General features: G+C 40.9%; 1 protein-coding gene across 1 annotated transcript in view; it reads left to right on the plus strand.

Annotated features, from left to right (window-relative positions):
* The window catches only part of shroom4 (shroom family member 4), a 70,315-nt gene extending 49,664 nt beyond the window's left edge, over positions 1-20,651 (plus strand). Inside the window, 9 exon segments of the mRNA XM_088073326.1 lie at positions 5,016-7,857; positions 12,272-12,333; positions 13,367-14,212; positions 14,913-15,575; positions 16,536-16,665; positions 16,836-16,937; positions 18,661-18,831; positions 19,382-19,524; positions 20,114-20,651. Coding sequence (XP_087929452.1) covers positions 5,016-7,857; positions 12,272-12,333; positions 13,367-14,212; positions 14,913-15,575; positions 16,536-16,665; positions 16,836-16,937; positions 18,661-18,831; positions 19,382-19,524; positions 20,114-20,270 — 5,116 coding nt within the window. The 3' untranslated portion in view covers positions 20,271-20,651.
* Positions 20,652-20,740: the final 89 nt, after the last annotated feature.

Raw genomic sequence — 20,740 nt, forward strand, 5'->3', positions numbered from 1 at the left:
GTGTGGAACAGTGCGACGTGTCAACGCACGTTATTTGAATCGATGTATAGCTACCAGTCATTCTTGACCAAATGAGGCTTTAGTAGCAAAACCCATGAATGTATTAAATTGAAGAAGTGTCTTTTATCACCTGTGTTTAACTTTCCATTTGTAGTCCATTTGAAGAATTTGTAATTTCTCCTTCTAGAAACAGAAACAGGTTTATTACCAAGTGAGTTTTTGCATGCACAGAATGGCAAAAACCACAATAGTCAAATAATACAAAGTAGGAGAAAACACAGCTATAGCAAAAAGTTATTTAAAATATGAAATAGGATTATACAATAAAAATATGTACAATGCATTTTTTGTTGTATAAAGTGATTGCACTGTGATTAAAACAAACAGAATTTAATGTACAAAATTTTGAATAAGGAATGAATTCAAATAGTTTTGTGCGAAGTAAAAACCATATGTTTCATTGTCACATCGCATACTAATAAAACATTTTTTTAACAATTATTTGGATAGTTTATCAAGTCTAGAATTGGTTTAGGTAATGTGGGAAAATAGTCAAATAAATGTCCTCCACAGTTTCCCTGAAAGCTTTAAGTAAGGATTTCAAACTGCTTATTTAACCAGCAGTCCAAAAAAAGACTTGAATGATTAATTATCAGAATAGTTACGCAACTAATTGTTTCAACTCTTAAATGTGGTCATGGATATTTTTACATCGTTGTGAAAGAAGTGGAACAAAAGACTGAGCTGTCCAGTCAGGTTAAATAAAAAGACAGCATGTAGGTACAGTAGTCTTTGTGTTACAGTGTGATCTCACAAAGCTAAACTGTAGGGAAAGAGGAAGTTACCCCAGCAGTCTGTATATTGACTCACAATAAAAATAGTCTTTGTTAGTCAGTTTCACAGTGCAGTACGTCAGTGCCCTGTACTGTTCTCCTTTTTGATAAGAATCAGTGATATAATGCACCACTATTAGATTTAATAGTCCCATGTGGATTAGATACGGGGGTGTGTGTGCGCATGTGTGGGTCTCTTATTCCCACAGTTTGGCCCGCACACACACACACACAAACACACACACACACACACACACACACACACACACACACACACACACACACACACACACACACACACAAACCATCTGATGAGGAGGCAGCTCACGGCATAACTCCGGACAATGGCATGTGACTCCCAGAACATGTGGACAAAGAGAGGAAGACATTCAATAAACTGTGTTTGTGTGACGGAGAGGGACATTTTGTACAGTCCGCATCTGTGTGTGTTTTTATGGAAGTGCTAACACTAAATATGACAGTGTTTGAGGAAAATCACAACATATTTCGTGGTTATCTGCTTATGTTTTGAACTATTAGCTGATAAAATATGTGTTTGTATTAATTGTCTGAACACACATGCCCCTTCTTGTACAGAATGTGTGTTTGTGTACGCTGATTTATCTGTGTCGGCCCACACACTCACATGTTCCACATTGACGTCTGATTTGGTAGGAGTGACTGTCATATCCTGTCCAGCGCCCGTCTCATTTCCTTTCCGTCCTCTCTCTGTCACCCAGGTCAAATCTATACAGCAGCCTCCCCTTCTCATTCATCGCTCACTTCCTTTAAAGACAGTTTTCTCAGGCTGATAATGAAACTTTTTTCCCACTAGTCTGAATATACTCTTCCTTTGTTAGAAACGACTGAAACAGCTGTTCAGTTTCAGAGTTTTGAATGTGTCTTTCCTTCCCAGGAAGCCATTGATTTCCATTCATTTCTGTATGACATGAAAATCAAGTAAATTACTCTTTAAACTTGCAGAAGCTGCAGTGTTTATGTATTCTACCAACTTTAAGTTTCCATTACAGGACATCTGCCACACATGGCAGCTTCGTTATGTAGCCCCAGGTTTTCTGTGTTCATTAATTTATGGTTATTTCATTATTTAGGAATATTCATTATTTACACAAAAAGATTTGTGCTCTTAATCTACCCTGTGACACACGGGCCCTCTACAAGACAAGGCAACAAGATTAGCTTAATGTTCAGGACCGACTCTAGGGGATAATTTACTTCATAGGTGTAATTTCTCCAACATATTTAGCAATTAATCACGTTACCTAAACCAACTGCCACGCGCTATACTTAAAGACTCTTGGGAAATTAACACAGACTTAATGTTCACTATTCCATTCATTCCTTGAGATGGAATCCACAACTTGGAAAGTTTTCAGAGCTAATTTAGCGGTTCCCAACCTTGTTCATTAAGGGACTAATTTCCTATCATTGAGTGAGCTGACATCCCCTGACTAATTGATATATTTTATTGATATTCCATATTATATTCAGTGCATAAGAATATTGTAGTAGTAATGCACAACGGATTAACTGTACAATTATCCCCAAATAGTGAATGCAGTAACTGCAGGAAATTTGTGCAAAACAAGACTTGGATGAAGTCTGAGCCAGTTATTTCCTGATATCACATCAAAGATGAGATATTTTTTGGAACTTTTTATACTATTCTCTTTCTGCATGGTCTATTTTTTATTTTATTTTATATAATATTTATACTTAATAGACTTCATTTTTGACAAATTCAATGTTTTCTTCCCCCTGACACTTGGCCACTTCTCTATTAGCTCTTTAGTTGTTTAACTGCACGTTTTTAATGCAGAATGAGGCTGTTTAAAAGAGAGTGAAGGCTCTTTGATTATAGCTTGTGTTCAGGTCTTCTTCGTGCCCTTATCCTGTGAGATTTTTTTAAGTTTATATCCTGAATAATAATCTTGTATCCTCACATAAATGATTGAAATGCAGAAATACAGCCCTGCTCTGTATTTTGTTTTTTAAAGTTTTCTTACATACCTTAAAATCAAGAAGGCCTTCCCCTGAAGCTTTGGTATCTTCTAGTAGTTCCCTATTTAGGAACCAGTGTGCTAATCATCATCATCGTATTATGCAGAAATCCATGGAAACCAATGGCTGCTAAAAAAATTCCATTCCTAACCTTAACACAGAAGAATCACCAGCAAAATATGTATGATATAAAGTATACGTGCTTTGTAATAAATGGGCTAAAACATGCAAAACCACAGAACATAGTGTCTCAATGATGAGCGCATTAAAAGGACAAATGACCCATACATATTCTGCAGACCACCAGCATGTCTGACCACATGAGCAGATAATCATATTTGACAAGAGTAAGCTGCTGTAAATATAAAGGAACAAAACCATCAGTTTTCAGATCTTTGCATGGATCGTAAACCATAAATACCGCAGAAACAGCCCGAGGATAGTCTGCTGGTTGTGTCCCCATACTGGTTTAAGATCAAAGCCCTTTTAGAAATGTCTCTCTTCTGTAACCTCTCCTCAACTTTCCCTATTGTTTGACTAAGACAGCAAAGAAATAAAAGGAATGAGTGACCACTCTCTTCTTTATAGAAAAAAGAAATACCACAATAAAAAGAGAATGACATCTTTGTTGCAGACTTCACAGATTGGATTTCAACCACGTGCAAAAACACTGTTTGCGCTTTCTTTCCAGAGTTAGTATCAATAATGTCATTCCCTAATCTATCCTTAGGCTGAGATGAACTTCTCTATATTTGGTCTTATTTGGTTTTTCTCCAAGAATTTGAGTTTGTTGGGGAATTATTTTTTTCCCTTTTTTTTCTAAAATTTTACTGGATGTTTTGGCCTATTATGAGACAGAAGTAGAAGGGAACAGAAAGAGGATGGTGCATCAGAGGTCACAGGTCAGATTCAAACCAGAGACACTGTGCTTATGTCAATCCCTTTTAACATTTAATCAGCAGCTGCAATAGCACTTGTGGATATCAACAGTTGCTTTTTGACTAGTTAGAAGTCCAAGCCAACATATCTTGAATTTACAATTATTTTCTAGTGTATATGTTCAGTGTAGATATCTGTAAATTACAACTACTCAACTCTTATCATTGACCTGTAATCAAACTCAGTTACATTAAATTAAGCATGTCTTGACTTGTCAAAATTTAATTCCTACATGTGAAAAGATATTTGTAACATATAAAAAAATGTTTAAACCGGCCATAGCTTTCTGAAATTAAAATTTTAACATGTCAAAATGTCATCCACTAGTGGAAACTAAGTCGCTATTAGTAAGCCCTAATTCAGTTTTTAACCTTTGTGCTTATATCGTCTGCAGTTTGGATGAGGTTTCCCCTCCTCTGCTTTCTTTGAGATCTGTAGCGCCTGAATCAAGGGTTTAAAGATAAAAGGTGTCATACTGTTTGTTATACAGATTCTAAAGCCCTCAAGTTCTAATTTGTAATTTTGGGCTATATAAAAGAAATATTGGATATTAATAACTAAAACATGAGCAGGCTCTTCTGTTGAAATCATGTCGTAATCAGTGCAAAGCTTAACTGACCATCTGTCCAGTAAAAGGGGAAAAAATGTTTTCATTTTATGATGTCAATCAAATTTGAATAAGTGCGTCTGAGAAAGTGCTTGTCATTTTGGAATGAATCCACATTTGATGTAAAGGAGATGGGATGGGAAGAATCCATAAGAGGAAGAAAGGAGTGAAGGAGGAAGGGAGGAATCAAGGGGATGACTTAAAGATTTTGACTCCGGGCGGTTGGACTTGATGAGGAGGAAATCCCTCTCCGCCTTAAGAGGCTTCCTCCGAGGGTCTTTAAAAACACATGGGGCTGCCATGGATCTTCGGCTCAGGACTGATAGAAAACAGATTCCCCAGCTGTGAAGTTCAAAAGTTGTATTTCAGAAAGATATACTGTATATATCTCGGGGGAAATCACAAATTGCCACTTGAAAATTAAAGATGACTTTTTGTATGTGGTTTCTAAAATGGCTAAATTCAGATTTTTCAGTTAAAAGACCATAAAATGTGGGAGAGCAGTGACAAATTTCAACCTCCTAGACACTAATGTGATGTCAGTTTGCTTTTTTTGTTTGAAGATCGGCTTACACTTCATACTAAAGTTCATCTTTGTCTCCTTCCCTTTGCAGTGACTTGTCCTTGCAGTGGGGTCAGCTCTCCAGACCTTACTCCTCCACTGACCGAAGCAGTTCCCTGGGCTCCATGGAGAGCTTGGACGCACCTACACCCACCACACAGCCTTACTCTGACTCCCACAATTCACCTGTCGACCCCACCCTCTTCAACAACAAAAGAGACTCTGCTTACAGCTCATTCTCCGCCAGCTCAAACACATCCGACTACGCGACAGTGCCACTAAGGCCCGGTGAAGCCTGCTCTATGGATAACCTCCTCCAGAGCCTGGGGCCGGCTTGTCGAGGCTACCCTGGTGGTGACGCCTCAACCCTAGTGAGCTCATCTGGCGAGGCCACGGATGAGGCACAGCTTATTGTCATCAAATCCAGGTCGCTGACAAGGCCAAGAACAAGGCCTGTTGAACTAAAAGAGAGGCCTTCCTCCTGTTGTTATGAGGAAGAGCGAAGAGGAGGAGACTTTGAGATCATTAGAAATGGAGAAAGAGGAGCTGAGAAGAAGGTGAACCCTCCTCAGCCTCCAACCAGGAAGGACAGTTTTAGGGCAACCCGGAGTCGCCCTAATGTCGCTAACAAACGTTGCGTTTCTGCTCCGATTGAAATTTCCAGTGTTTCTTTTTACCATGATGAAAACAAGTCGTCTCTGAATGTTGAATCAGGAATTCAAAACGGCTTCCCTGCACCAGAAGACAAAACTGGGGATTTCAAAGAGGATACCGTAGACTCGCACTATATCCAAAGACAGACTGAAGACGTCAGACATGTCAGATGTGATACTAGTGCAAATAAAGACTGCAATTCAGACACCACCTCAGATCGCCTCTCTGACCCAGTGACAGACTCCCTAGTACCAATCACCTCCTCCCATTCTGGCTCTTTACCATCAGAATCCCCCATAGGCGTTCAAAAGCACTCCCAAACCAAGCACTCCTCTATGGGGCTGCATCGGCACAGCGCCCCCGAGAAGCTCCTCGCTACACAACTTCAGTTATTGCAGTTTAACAGTGACAGCTCTTCACTGGAGCCTCTTAATCTGCCTTCTGATCCCTCCTTGTCCCCTTGTGGCAGCCAGTGGTCCCACTCATCACTCCAGCCAACAAGGGAAGACCAGGAAGCTTCTCACAACCACGTCAACGCACCATCAAACAAATGGGGAGGCAGCCGTTGCTCCACCCCAGGATCTGTGTTTTTGGAAGGCGATGATGAAGATGGAAATTCAAGTGAAAGGCTGGAAGGTGTGAATGGTGGGTCCCTCACGCAAATTGAGCATCACATTCCTTGGGGTCGCTCTGTGAGCGTACCAGGGGATCCCACTGGATCGTCAAACCAGGGAAGGTTGAGTGCTGATCAGATACTAGAGAGAGATTTTGAGCCTCTTAGTGCTGCTGCCAGCATGGATACCCTGTTGGAGGAGCAGAGAGCAGTGGATAGAGGAAAAAGTGGAGGTAAAAATGAGGAGGGTGTAGCAGGAGAGACAGATATGAAGAAGTCACACACATCCAGGAACCATCGTCGGAACCGCCGTCGAAGCGAAAGATTTGCCACAAACCTTCGCAATGAGATCCAGAGGAAGAAGGCCCAGCTTCAGAGGAGTCGTGGCCCAGGAGGGTTGCTCTGTAGTGGGGAAACTGTCCAGGAAGAGGAGGGTCCAGACCTCAATGAGGAAGGGGCAGACTCAGAAGTGCCTGCCCAGGAAAGGAGTACCAAAGTCGCATTTGCCTCTGCTGTTATCCCCCAAGATTCCAGCACCATAGCACCAGTTGAGAAATCAAACACCTCAAGTGAATCAAACCATGATGTCTCAACAACCTACACTCAAACCAACATATCCAGGTCAGTCCAGATTCTGGACCCGGGAGTTCCCAATTTTGGTGTCGGAATCCGAGTGGTGGAGGAACCAGCTCCTGCTGGCAAAGCTCGGCGCTGGCGTTGGACCCCTGAACATAAACTCCAACCAGAACCAGACCGACGGGGTGGAGTCTTGAGTGAGAAGGTGTTGGGAGTCACAGGGTCGCGGCATGGAGTTTGTGCCTTCACCCCCTCTTCTTCATACACTCGCTCCTCCTCCTGTTCTCGGATGGAGGAGTCCGATATCCTTCCATTTGCAGATAGAATGAAGTTTTTCGAGGAGACAAGCAAATCTGGGTCCAGTCTGTCAAGCCACAGGCAGAAGAAACTCCCCAACCATTCAGAGCTCCAGGGAGGGGACTTTAGTCAGTACTCTTCCCAAAGGAGATACTCCTATCAAGGGGGACTTCAGCAGGAAAGCACCCTGCTTCCAAACACTTTGGAAGCGAGGAGGATGTCTGTGAGTACCAGCAGGGAGAGGCAGAAAGAGAAGGAGAGGGAACAGGCAAGGGAACGAGAGAGAGAAGAGAGGCTGAGAGAAAGGGAGAGAGAAAGACAGGAGAGGGAACTAGAAATGGAGAGAGCAAGACTGAGGGAGATTCAGCAGGAGAAGGAGTGCGAGGAGAGGGTGAGACAGTGGGAGAGGGAAAAAGAGAGAGAGCTTGAGTTGGAAAGAGAAAAAGAGATGGAAAGAGCCAGAGAGAAGGAACATCTCGAAAAAGAACGAGAGAAAGACCTGGAGAGAGAAAGAGAAAAAAAAAGGGAAGAAGATGCTCAGCTCACGTCGCATCAGGAGTTTTATGGCATCAAAGAAAGAAATAAAGACTTCCAACCCAACTTTCAGCCAAAGCCTCAGGTGTTCTCCCACAGCCAAACCCAAAATCAAGTCCCACGTTCGGCTTTTTATCCTGTCAACACCCCTTCACAGCCCCCAGAGAACCAGCAACCTCTTCACCAGGGATACACAGCAAGGAGCTACACGCCAACAGAGGTAAGAGTGCTGCTCTCAGGCTAAAATGTTTTAAAACATATGCATGAACACACACATGAAAAAAGGGCCTATTCTATAAAGACAGTCTTTATATGGGTCATGAAGGAGTCAGGGGTTGCCAGGTTAGTGCTTAGTAGAGTCTGGATCTGGATTATAAACTTGACTGTCAGGTTTATAGACAAAAAGAGACAGAGAGTGAAATGTGGGTTGAAAGAGTGGATGATAGTGATCTGGAGTGAGTTGAAGAATCGGTCAGTTGGCATTTGGGCTTGAAATATGTTCACTGAGAGGTGGGCCAAGCATGAGGAACATGCTATAGGTGTACCTACGTATCAGTCAAATCTATTTACATCAGCTATTAACATTCATTTTCAGTGATCTGAGTGCAAATGGACAGCTGAGACACATAACCGTTTACATCTGAGTGTCATGTGTCTCCATGACCACCTCAGTTCAGATTTTGCTACTGCTGCATCACTAATGTCAGAGAGTCACGTTAGCAGTTGTGTCAGTACATCTGGAGATATTGCTTTCAGTGTTTTCCAACACTTCTCTTTCAACAACGCAAAACAGTGGAGGGTCACACAAGACTTTGTCCAACTCATTGCAAAATGGGCAAATTATAGAGTTATAGTTCAATGTCATTAAACAACTACCATGTCCTGCACTGATGATGCTCTTGTCAAGACCGCATTAGGACTTGTTAGCGTTTATACAACAAAGGATATAAGCTGACAAATGGTTTAAGTTATCTTATCACAACACATCTCTGTGGTCGCTTACGCCTGTGTTTTGCCCCATCCACTTGTAATCAGATCACCCAAAATAACTGTTAACACTGGGTGTAAAGAGACCCCTGATGTTTGTGTTGTTCGATTGCTGGATAGACTAAATCAGAGCTTATTCATTTTATTAAAGCCACTTTGTGTCTATAGCATAATTGTTTGAAGGCATTAGTTTATTCTTCTAAAAACAGCTATTGCAGTTCTGGTCTGCACCTTGACTTCAGCTTCAAAAGTTTTACCTTATGTTTAACTGTTATGACTGCTAATTTGGATTTAAAAAAACTTTAGTTTTTACTGGCCTAAATGCCCTGTAAACAAACTTTATTATCAGCTTTACCGATAAATTAATTTGTATACTAAAGCAACATTAGCTAGACTGGAAACGCGATTTTTCAAAGCATCAGTCATGTGGAGATACAAACATTAGCGGTTCTAATTACATTCATTAGGCAATATGTTTACAAGCCAAACAGGTTTCCAGCAGCAGGCTTGCTAAGCTGAATAACAGCCTGTATCCCAGCAGCACTGAAACCAAGTAACACCGTTCAGAGAGGAAGATAAACTTTGCAGCTCGCTGAAATCAAACTGTGGTTTTGGATTGAACTGAGATGACCACTGGAGACTGAAAACTATCTCAGTTCTTTAAAACCAGCACCAGAAAGAGGATCGAGTGGCCACACTTGGATGTTGGAGCCGTAAGTGGCCACTCGGTCCAAGTCCTCCGTGGTTGAACGGTTGGTTTGAAGTCGAAGCTCGCATCCTGCATGCGGTCAAAGTCTGAAATTCTCATTGAAAATTCAAATAGCTCATGGAAGTGAGGGAGATTGGGCAACAGCGGCGGACACTTGTGTCAGCGATAATAGCAGCGTTGGGTTACATTGTTACCACAAACTGATTCTAGTCTCTTGGCGGGGGGTGCAGCCCTTCGTCTGAACTTTTGACACTCCCCAACACTTATTAGTAACTTTATCATTTGACATTAAGCAAAGCCAAACAGACATTTGTTCTGAACTAAATGTATCTTCAGTTTGCTGTGCTGCGGCCTCGGGGGAGCCTTGAACTCCTGCCGTGTTTGGATCCTTTTCAAATGAAAGGTTGTTGGTTTGATGCCATGGCGATAACCCCATGTGTTGAATTCTGCCACTGATGAGGTTGAATATCTTTAATGGTAACAGATGTGCTGGATGGACTACAAAGCTGTGATAAGACAATCTACAGAGGCGCGCACACACATGCAAAGAGAAACACATCAATATCAAAGCATACATGTGTGTATAAGATGTCAAGTTCGCTTATAAAAATCAAACACACTCGCGCTGTTGGCATTTTAAATGAAACAGAGAATTTGTGTGTGTGTGTGTGTGTTTTAGTCAGAGGAAGGAAACAGAATGTGAAAATATAGAAATATAGCTGGCTTCTAATACGATTATTATTATTTGTGGTCTATCACTTTTATTTGAGAGGTGTTATCAGTAATGTTACAAAATAGTTCTGTTGAATTGTTGTTGGAAAAACTTGACCATTAAATTACATATATTTCTTCACCATATTTCATTATATGAACATGTCATCCCTCAGTTTGATGTAATTTTCTCAAAGGGCATTATTTTTTGTAAAGGTCACTGCAGAAAACATACATGCATGCATAATGTTCATCATAATGACTTTGATGCAAATCACAATAATTATTTGTAAATAAAATATAGTGAAGATTTTGGTAGTTTTCAATATGTTGAACCTGAAAAAGAAATGTAAATCAAACTTTGTTTAACATGTACTCTGTATGCTCTATGTAAGCATTATTTTTTTTCCAACTTAAGTAAGATATGATATACTACACTAAATGGGAGTTGTATAAAAGAGGGTTAAAGTTTGAAAATTGACAAATACTTTGTGGAGGGTTACATGATTTTTGCATTTTGCTCTCAAACAAAAAGCAAACGTCAAAAAACAAAAGGAGCTTCTGTTGAATTTCTTCCTAAAGGAATAAACAAGACCCCTGAAAGTCACTGCTCTCAGCCAAAAAATGAGTCGGACATTTGCCCTAGTAGCTGTTTTGACTCCAGCTGTCCACCAATGGAGGCCAAACAAAGCTATAAATTACTCAATGTCCCTTTAAAACCCAAGAGACATTAAATTTGAATGCAGACGGGCCATCCTGGTACTTGCGGTAGAGCAGTTTATTATCACAAACTTATCAGTTGATACCATTTTATGGATTTTATGCTCTGCTGACAGCAAGTGACGGCCAAATATGTTAAATTCACGTCCACCAGTCCAACAAAAATACCATTGAATGTTCAGATTTGCATCGCAGACAGTCAGAAAATACCTCTGCACAGGAATGTGTGTATGTGTGTGTGTGTGTACCCCACCAGTGTGTTAGTACAGCTATCTCCTGGCTGCTGTATCTCTGCAAAGTAATGAGAGGGCAATGAGTTCATTCTGCATTCCACAGGTGGGGTAATAAAGCAGGTTAAATCCTTTATTAATGCCTTTCACAGACCTTTCCTGTATCGTAGCCAAAATGTGCATCAATTCTCAGAACAACAAACAGTTTTGTCTCTCGCAGAGACTCACTTCAATTATTGCTATTTATTTATCTGTCAAGTTAAACTGATGTCAGTAGGTACTTTTAGTACATAAAAATGTAACCTTAATGTTTTTTATTAGTAACAACAGTTGTTACTTAACTATTGCACTTTTCAAGTTAACAAGAAGTTATAAAAGTGTATATGAAAGTTCATTCTTGACTATGGTAAGCTTAACATAAAAATCTTACCTTAATGACAACTGAGCAAAATATCTGCAGATGAAGACCTTGAGATTTGGTTGAAAGCTCTGGAGAAAAGGGATGAACTGATATCTAAAAGTCACTTTCTTAAGTCAATTTACAGTGTTTAACCAAAGGACAAAACTAGGATTAACTTGCAATTAATTATAATTTTCTTTTTTAAAGTCTTGCTGAGTCAAATTTTGTTGAAATAGAAAAAGAATAAACTTTGTGAGAAAAGATGTGTGAGAATGCAACAATAGTAAAGAAGTAGATAAAGAAGAAACAAGAAATCAAATTAATTTTTTTATGAAGTACATTTTAAAAAGTTGATGTTTGAAATACACACAGAAGGATTGGCTTGGAATACATTGATTAATTTACCTGTTGATTAACAATTCTAATTAATCACTTTTTAATCAAAAATGCCAAAAGAAATTACTGGTTCCAGCATCTTAAATATGAATATTTGATTGATTTCTTTCTAGATTTTATGACAGTAAACTTAATATTTTTGAGCTTTTGACCAATGTTCAGGCAAACTCTGAGACCCTGGGAAAATACGATCACCATTTTTACCTATTTATTGACAATTTCTAGACTAAATGATTAAGAGTAAGGGAATAAAATAATGTTTTAAAAAGTGACAATAAAGTGATAGCTTGCCAGGCAGGTTCTCGGCAAAAGAAAACACCTCCACCCTGGTTAACCTTATCACCACTGAAGTGTATGGCAGGGTGGAGTAACACACCCACTTCCTTTTAGTAGAGACGTTTGCTGACCAACATTTAGCACCAGACTGAAGCCTTCCTTCATTCCTTTGCAGTTAATAACTAGCTTTAAATGTCTTCCACAGACGTATCCCGCCCGGCAACAGGAAACGACCAAGCTCAACAGGAACTACAGCCTGACAGAGAGGTGAGCCACTTCCTTTATGACCACACAGTCCAAACTCAGACACATGCATAATATAACAACATGCAGTAAATCTTCCTCGGATTTGATTATCTCCTAAATATCTACCCTCCTGACTGGCATGTCCAAAACACATTCGCTCCATCTCTGATTCTCTCTCAGTGAGTCTCCGGAGACTTTAGGTGGGGTCGGCCCATTGTGCACTAACGGGGGCGGAAATCCCACTCAGTCATGCCTGGCTGTGATTTGACTGTAATGAGCTCTAAGTGTGCAGAGCAATCATCCATGCTCAAAATGTGCCCATAATGACATGTGGTCGGACAGTGATTTCTGTATAGGATGTAAGGAGGGGGGGGGGCGATTTAGGACATGCATGGCTTATAAAAAGGCCTCCACTCATATTTGACCTGAGACAGAAACAGTTCAGAGAGTCTGGAATGCAAAAAGGAAACATTTACTGTAATTTAATCACTTGCTCTGACTGACTGTTTTTATCCCATGACATGAGGAAATTTCTCTGCAAAAAGGTCTGTCTTTCAGCGCACCAAACTTTTTACTATGAGTGATTGGATATTACATAAATGCATGATTGTCTGTAAAATCCAAATCATTTTTCAGTAATTTACATGGAAAATTGTGGGGGGGTGGTTCTGTGGTCTTCTCACTAGTTTGAAGTTAAAGTTTTTCTGCGGTGCACTTAGAACTTAAAATAAGAAAGTGATGACAGTTGTGAGGTTGATGATGCCAAAAGAAACCCTCAATAAAATGTGATCAACTTACATAGTGCCAATAAAGAGAATGTGTTTTTTCTTTTTAGGTTAAACTGTCAGATGAGATACCACAATGTTTTTACTACCTTTACTTTTTTGTTAGAAAAAACACCTTCAGTTATTAATAAATAAGAGTTTAATGTTCAAAACTCATGTAAAAACTGCCTCATAAGAATGAGAATAAATTGTTCCGTTGATGTTCTTTAATTTACTCTTTTGACAAAGAAAAATAATTTTTGTCTGTCACTATAATCTCCACATCACAGGGACTACTCAAGCTGGAGACGAGAGTCCAGACCTCCAGAGAATCAGTATCATCAGCACCATCAGGGTCGTTGGAGCCACAGGCAGGCTGACAGCAGCCATGAAGATCGCAACGGATATGTGTTTGCTCCCCCGCCGGCTCCTCTCTCCCTCAGAGGACGAGCCATGTCTGAAAACGACCTCCGCTTTGACAGCAGCCATCGCTGGTCGCCGTCAATTTCCATGGCGACCAGCCAGACCCTGAGCGAGGTGGAGGAAGGACCAGGCAGCATCAGGGGAGGACAACCTGCCAACAATGCCCGGCCAAACAGGAAGAAAACACCACCTCCACCGAGACCACCGCCCCCGAAGTGGGAGCAGTTCCACCGCAGGCGTGCATCCCACCACACCCTGTTCCCCTCTTCTTCTTCTCCTCACTCCATCCCTCCATCTTTCGACACCGCAGAGGGACACTCTTTGACTCACTCCTCCTCATGCGTCCCTCCAGCTGAAACATCCAGACCGAGGTCCTACAGTCTTCCTCCAGAGAGGCAGGAAGTGTCGGAGGGCTGCCCGCGCTGCAGCTGCAACCAAACCCCGGAATTTCCCCATGCCTCGTCCAATCAGAATCACCCACAAATGCAGGAACACCCCTTCTCTCGCACTCCGTCCAATCAGAATCAGGTTCAGTTTCAGGATCGAGCTTTTACTATTGCTCCGCCCAGTCCTATGTTCTCCAGGAGGGGCTTCAGACCGGTGGCTCCGCCTCAGAAAGAGAGGGACCTGAGGGGCTCATATGTGCAGCAGGAGAGGGTGGAGCTTCTTCCATCTCCACCTCCGCCTCCACCAACAGACGACAGTGTGAGCAGGTGAGCGGGGCAGTAAATTCTAACATTGTGTTGCGTTTCTCTGCCATTTCATTCAATTCTTGATAAAGTGAAGGAAAAAAGTAAACCTGACAGCCATGTAATGTTTACATGTTTTGAAGGTACCCCAAATCTGTCCAATTTAAGTCCTTGAGTTACAATCCCAAAAAAAAAATGTCCTATAGAGATGTCCAGATTATGTCTAGTGCTTTTTTGCCTCCACACTGTACACCCTCCTCTCGTGAGCAAGATATCTTAATAACACCTTGAAAGAATTTCTTTAAATTTGACACAAATGTCAACTTTGAACGCCAAATTCTAATCGGTTCATCCTTGACTCAAAGGTCAAGGTCACTGTGACCTCACAAAAAAGTCCGTTTGTACACTGATCATGACAAACTTTCAGACAAATAGGATCAAAGTTAATAAAGTGTATCTGTGTCTTTAATGATGTTACAACAAAACAAACTGTACAAAAATCCACAATGTTACTCCTACTTAAAGCAATAATTAAAAGAAATATTTGCAAAAATATACAAAAACCCAGATATAAAAACAAAAAGCAAGTGTGGTTTGTATATGTTTAAATATAATATTTCATAAATACAAAACATGTTTTTGGCCATGAAAATTAAAACACTAATCATGACCAAATTTCATGCAAATGTCTCAAAGTTCACAAAGTGTATCTGTGTCTCTGCAGTTATTCTGAGATGAACATCAGCCCCAACCAGGACAAAGTAACACTGAAACCTCAGAAACAACAGTCCAACGTGAGACCAGGAGCCGAGTGGGAGAGAGTGCCATCTCCCAGAGTTCACAGCGACTCAACCCTTCCACCTGTCCTAGAAAACGGAGGTGTTGGTGGCGTTTTACCCCCTGAATCCTACTTCTCCATTGACTACGAGCAGCAGCAGCAGCTTCGTATGAGCAGAGGCTTTCAGAGCATTGATCCGCAGAAGATCCCCGAACCAGGAACAGAATCAGAGACCACCCTCAGCCCGAGTCCTGTGCACAGCCTGGACGCAGACCTGGACGTCCCCATGGAGACAGACATCGATGATTTCCAGGAGGATGTTCCAGTGTTAGACGAGCCAATCACCAGCGAGCTGCCATGTTTCGCATTGCCGGTTACGGTCCTGGAGACGGACATCGACACATTGCCGGCCTCTACCGAGGCCTCGCCGTCGGGCAGGACGAGGGCGGAGAGCAGCTCCCTGGAGGAGGAGCTGGAGGTCGGGGAGAGCAGCAGAGAGGGGCTGAGCCTCGAGGAGCTCTTCCCCCAGAGCAGCGAGGGAGAGTCGGGCAGAGAGAGCTGGAGAGGAGCCTACCAAACCACAGAGCACAACACCGACAGCTTGGATAGGTAACGAGAGAGAGGCTTAAATCCGAGCGGTGGAATGTGTGTTTCTGTGTGTGTGTGTTAATTTCACAGACCATTTGATTTGTACAAGACCTAACTGTTCTTGTCACTAAGCTTATTCCCCGTTTCCCACAACCTTTCCAGAGCACCTCACTGCAGCCAGATTTCTCTCTGCTCTCCCTGTTTCGTTTACAAATGGTTTACTTTTGCCAGCACAGGTGCCAGCTGGGTAATTGTTGCCACATATGACAGATATACAAGTCCTGGAGAGTTTACATGATGGAAATGTGCTTTTAGACAGCTTTTTTCCTGCAGTATATAAAAGTTGTGAACCATATAAAAAATGCAGTTTTGTTCTATCAACATAGATTTGGATGGTATGGTTGAAATTAATATCACATTATTTGTATGAATGTTTTTCCATTATTGCTATATCAAGATCCCTGCGGATCCTTAAAAAATATCCAAAAAGTATTGAATTATTCAATCTAAAATAAGGCCTTACTTGGTCTTAAAATGTCTTAAATTAGTTTTTCATAAGTCTTAAATGTGCTAAGACATAAAAGATCCAGTTTTATGAACCTTTTTTTCTGACCTGTCATTGTTAAATCTCAAAATAATAGGTAACTTTAAAAAAAGAAGAAGAAAAAAAAACACAGAGCACCACTTGCATTGCTGTCACCCAAAAGTCATATTTACCATTTTTCATTTTGGTGTCAGCTGCTCTGTTAACTGCTGCAGTTTGAACTTGTCATCTTATTTTTGTTACTTTATTTGCTTGTTCGAAAGCTGAGATGTTTTCCAGATGCCTCCTTGTTTTTCTTCTGCCTCACTTAGCCCGCATAATTGATTGCGTTTCTTATTTATGTACTTTTCTAATGACCGTATTTACGATCGTGTGTCTGTTTTATCGCTTCGCCTGTGTTTTATCTCCACGTAAATAAACCAAACTCTCCCCCACAGGCGGTCCGGTGCGAGCTCCAGCTGCTCGTCCTATTACAGCACGTCAGCAGCCAAAGCTCAGCTCCTGTCACAGATGAAGGACTTCACTGATAACAGGGAGAGGGACGAGGACGACGAGCTGACCTACAAGGTAACGCCTGCAGCTACTGTCTCACTACTGAACTGATAGTGTTGTGCAGTCAGCGTTTCTAGTGTTTTCCAGTCAAAATGAACGATAATGACGTAAAGCTGACAGACACGTGTTGCCTGTTATTTTCATTTTGAGGTATCTAAACAATTCCTCCTCCGTCTGTCGTGCAGAAACAGCTGATGGAGAGCCTCCGCAAGAAGCTGGGAGTGCTGAGAGAGGCTCAGCGGGGACTGCAGGAGGACATCAGAGCCAATGCGCAGCTGGGAGAGGAGGTGGGGAGAAACTTCATCCTCTTATTTAGTCGTTTCTTCTGGCTTTCGCTCATGACATTTAGCCTCCCAAAACTGGACGTGGTGAAAGAGTTGGAACTCTCTCCGGCTCTCTTTTTCTGTGTATTTTTGGGCTGCAACTCTGATTCGTTGTATTTCAAAAAATTCTTTTTTTCTTTTTTCAAGTATGTCATTAGAGCTTGAACAGTAATTCTATTATAGATAAATAAGTTAATTATTTTTCCATGTCATTCTTTAATCAGAAAAACAGGAAACGGGGGGAGTCCAAGGGCGTGTTTTCAAGTTTTGCTAATTTGTCCGACAGACAGTCCAAAAAAAAAAAAAACCCCAAAATATTCAGTTTACAATGATATAAAACAGAGATCAGTGATCGCCAGGTTACACCCTGCCAAAATTTGCACACATCGCAAGTAGGTTCATAGTGTAAGTAAACTAACAGAAGTATCCAATTCAAGACATGGTGTGAAAAAAAGCAAAAATGTCAATTTTAGAAGCTTGTACCTGTGAACTTTTGGCGTTTTTGCTTAAAAAGTTATTTAAAACGTTAACATTCTTAATTGTTCTTAAGCTTTTGTCATTAATCCTCACTTAGTTTGACTTTTGCATCATTAGTGTTATACATTTATTGACGCTTTGGAGCAGCACATGTGCATGGACAGAGATATACCGAATATTTCAAGCACAGAACAATCAGTTCAGCCTTTTACAGCGACTATCCTTGTATCCTCACAAACAGTCGGATAGAGAGTGTGTGTGTTGCTCTGAAACGTCAACAAGGTCGACCTCTATCTTCCAGACAGACGGGAGTCTCTCAACATAAAACGTGCCAAATGTGAAGGGCACTGGTTCTTCTCGGGTCATCGACATGTCAATTAAAATTAAACATTCTCAAGAGATTTCATTATGTCCAAAATTCCTTCCCTGCCATCTTAAGCACCAAATCAAACCACAATCTAGACTGAAGCCAGAAAAGCCCTATTTTTTTTCCTTGAGCTCAGTCACTTCAAGTGGTGGAATGTAACTAAGTACATTTATTCAAGTACTGCCCTTAAGTATGAATTTGAGGTACTTGTACTTGTTTGAGTATTTTCTCTTCATGCTACTTTAGGCTTTTACGCCGCTACATTTCAGAGGGAAATATTATACATTTTACTTCACCATATTCATCTGAATGCTGTAGTTACTTTACAAATGAAGATTTTTGTATTAAAAAAACATAGGAAGTTTTTTTCTTTTCTTTAAATGATTTTGAGTTTTGGTAGGTGTTATTTTCACTTTTACTTTTTCAACTTTAATTTTGAGCTTTGTTTTTTTTGTTCTGTTTTAATTTTAAATACTTTTGTGAGTTTTTTGGATTTTTTTCTTCTTCTTTTTTTTTAAATTAATTTTGAGTTTTTTCTGTGTGTGTGTGTGTGTGTGTGTGTGTGTGTGTGTGTGTGTGTGTGTGTGTGTGTGTGTGTGTGTGTTTGTTTGTTTGTTTATTTTAAGACTTCCTGCACTTGGTTCCTTTACTTTTAATACTTTAATTACATTTTCCTGGTTATGCTTACTTACTTTTATTTAAATACCATTTTCAATGCAGGACTTTTAATCGTAACAGAGTATTCTCACAGGATGGCATTAGTACTTTTACTTCAGTAAAAGATCTGAATACTTTGTCCACCACTGGTCACCTCCAGCTGTGTGTGTCTGTGTGTGTCCTCAGGTGGAGAGCATGGTGGTGGCGGTGTGCAAGCCCAACGAGGTGGACAAGTTCCGCATGTTCATCGGCGATCTGGACAAAGTGGTCAGCCTGCTGCTGTCGCTGTCCGGGAGGCTGCTGAGAGTGGAGACCACGCTGGACACACTGGACCCTGAGACGGAGCACCACGAGAGGGTGAGGAGAGGACGAGGAGGGGCAGTGGGGCGCAAGGTGTTATGTGTAATTTGCTGTAGTTAAACACAGCTTTTATGTGCACAATGATAGGTAGTTTAACAGCTTAAATTACAGTATATTTAAACTAAACATTTGCATCATATTCAGAGTGTGTGTGGCAGCATGACATTTTGCTGCAGTAGTAACAGCGAAGATTTCGAAATGGGATGAAAATGCAAAAATGTGTCTGTTTTTCAACTATTTGGTGTTTTGGCAGAAAATGGTATTTAATTGTATCTTAATTGGCCAGAAAGGTCCTCATAGACTTCTCCACAAGTTTCAGCCTTTAACCTTTATAAGACAATCAGAGGGTAAAAAACAAGAAAGAATATAGACTGATGAAGGATAGGAAGAATAACTGCTGGAAGGATTGAAAGTTAAGATGTTACAGGATCTACTGAAGCATGGAGGAAGAATATCAAAATCAAAGAAAACTGTCACTTTAAAAAAAAATGTAATAAATGCTATCAATAAACGTCACCTCTTGTCTCTGTGCGCGTCTGTCCTCTAGCTCCCTCTGCTGGAGAAGAAGCGTCAGCTCATCAGGCAGCTGTCGGAGGCTCAGGACCTGAAGGACCACGTTGACCGCAGAGAGCAGGCCGTCAGCCGGGTGCTGGCCCGCTGCCTCTCCCCCGATCAGCACAGAGACTACAGGTACAACACAACTTCATCACCCACTGTCCTCGTGTGCACCGCTGCTGTACAACTCATACTAAACAGAGGTTAATGACATGTAACTCATAGATTTTTTAATCTGATACACCAGCATTTTACAGTCATTTTGGGCATCTAGTCTGTCAAATTGGTATTTTGGGAAAAAAGGAACAGTTAAGACTTTTACATATATATTACCACAAAGACATTAACGTAGAAGCCTGTGTGTTTTTTTTTGCCACAAAGTTAAGAAAATCTTCATTCATTTATTGTTATCTAACCTGTTAATAACCCAAAAAAAGCCAACTGACAGATGTTTTCTGATTTAGGTCAAAAACAACATAACTGCAGTTACTAACAGACATATTTAGAAACTTACTTTGACGTGTTCATAGTTATAACATCCGGGGTAACATTACACACATAAACAAAACATATTAACATTCACCATAAACATAAAACATAAGCTTAAGGTTGACAAGTTAAGAGTTAAATAGTTCACTGCTTTATCCAAAAATGACACACCCTAAAATGACCCATACTGTGCACATTTTCTCAACTGTTTGTGTGTGTTTTTTTTCCTCCGTAGCCACTTTGTGAAGATGAAGGCCGCCCTGCTGGTGGAGCAGAGGCAGCTGGAGGACAAGATCCGGCTGGGAGAGGAGCAGCTGAGGGGGCTGAGGGAGAGCCTGGGGCTGGGGCTGGGAATCGGTATGGGAATGTCGTTGGGATACGGACATTATTGAAAGAAATAAGAAAAAGCCTAAAGAGATGAAGAAGCAGGAGGCTTGTAGCCACATTAAATCAGTTTCAGGATTGAGACAAAATGAAGATGTGATTTTAAAAAAGGCAGTGTAGATGTTTGTGAAACCTTGATTTACAGATTGTCTTAAAGGAATAGTTTGACATTTTGGGGAAATATGCTGCATCCCTTACAGCATCAACATCACTCTCATGTCTGCCAGCAAAAAAAAACGCCTCACCAATTGTCCATTTGACCAACAAAATGTCAAACTATTCCTTTAAGGTTTAGCAGAGATATAGATCCAGAAGTTTCAGAACCAAACCAACAGCTCAAACACCCGTCTAGTTTTTCGGTAGCACTTGATGTTGGCTGAAACCAAAACAGGAAGGAGTCTGAAGTGTCAAAAAGATTAAAGACTGAACTTTGGTGCTTAAACACAACAAAGAAAAGACAAAGAAGAAGAAAGTTGAG

Source organism: Plectropomus leopardus, chromosome 23 (assembly GCF_026936395.1).
Source record: "Plectropomus leopardus strain MGB_pleo_1.0 chromosome 23, ASM2693639v1, whole genome shotgun sequence".
NCBI classification, from domain to species: domain Eukaryota; kingdom Metazoa; phylum Chordata; class Actinopteri; order Perciformes; family Serranidae; genus Plectropomus; species Plectropomus leopardus.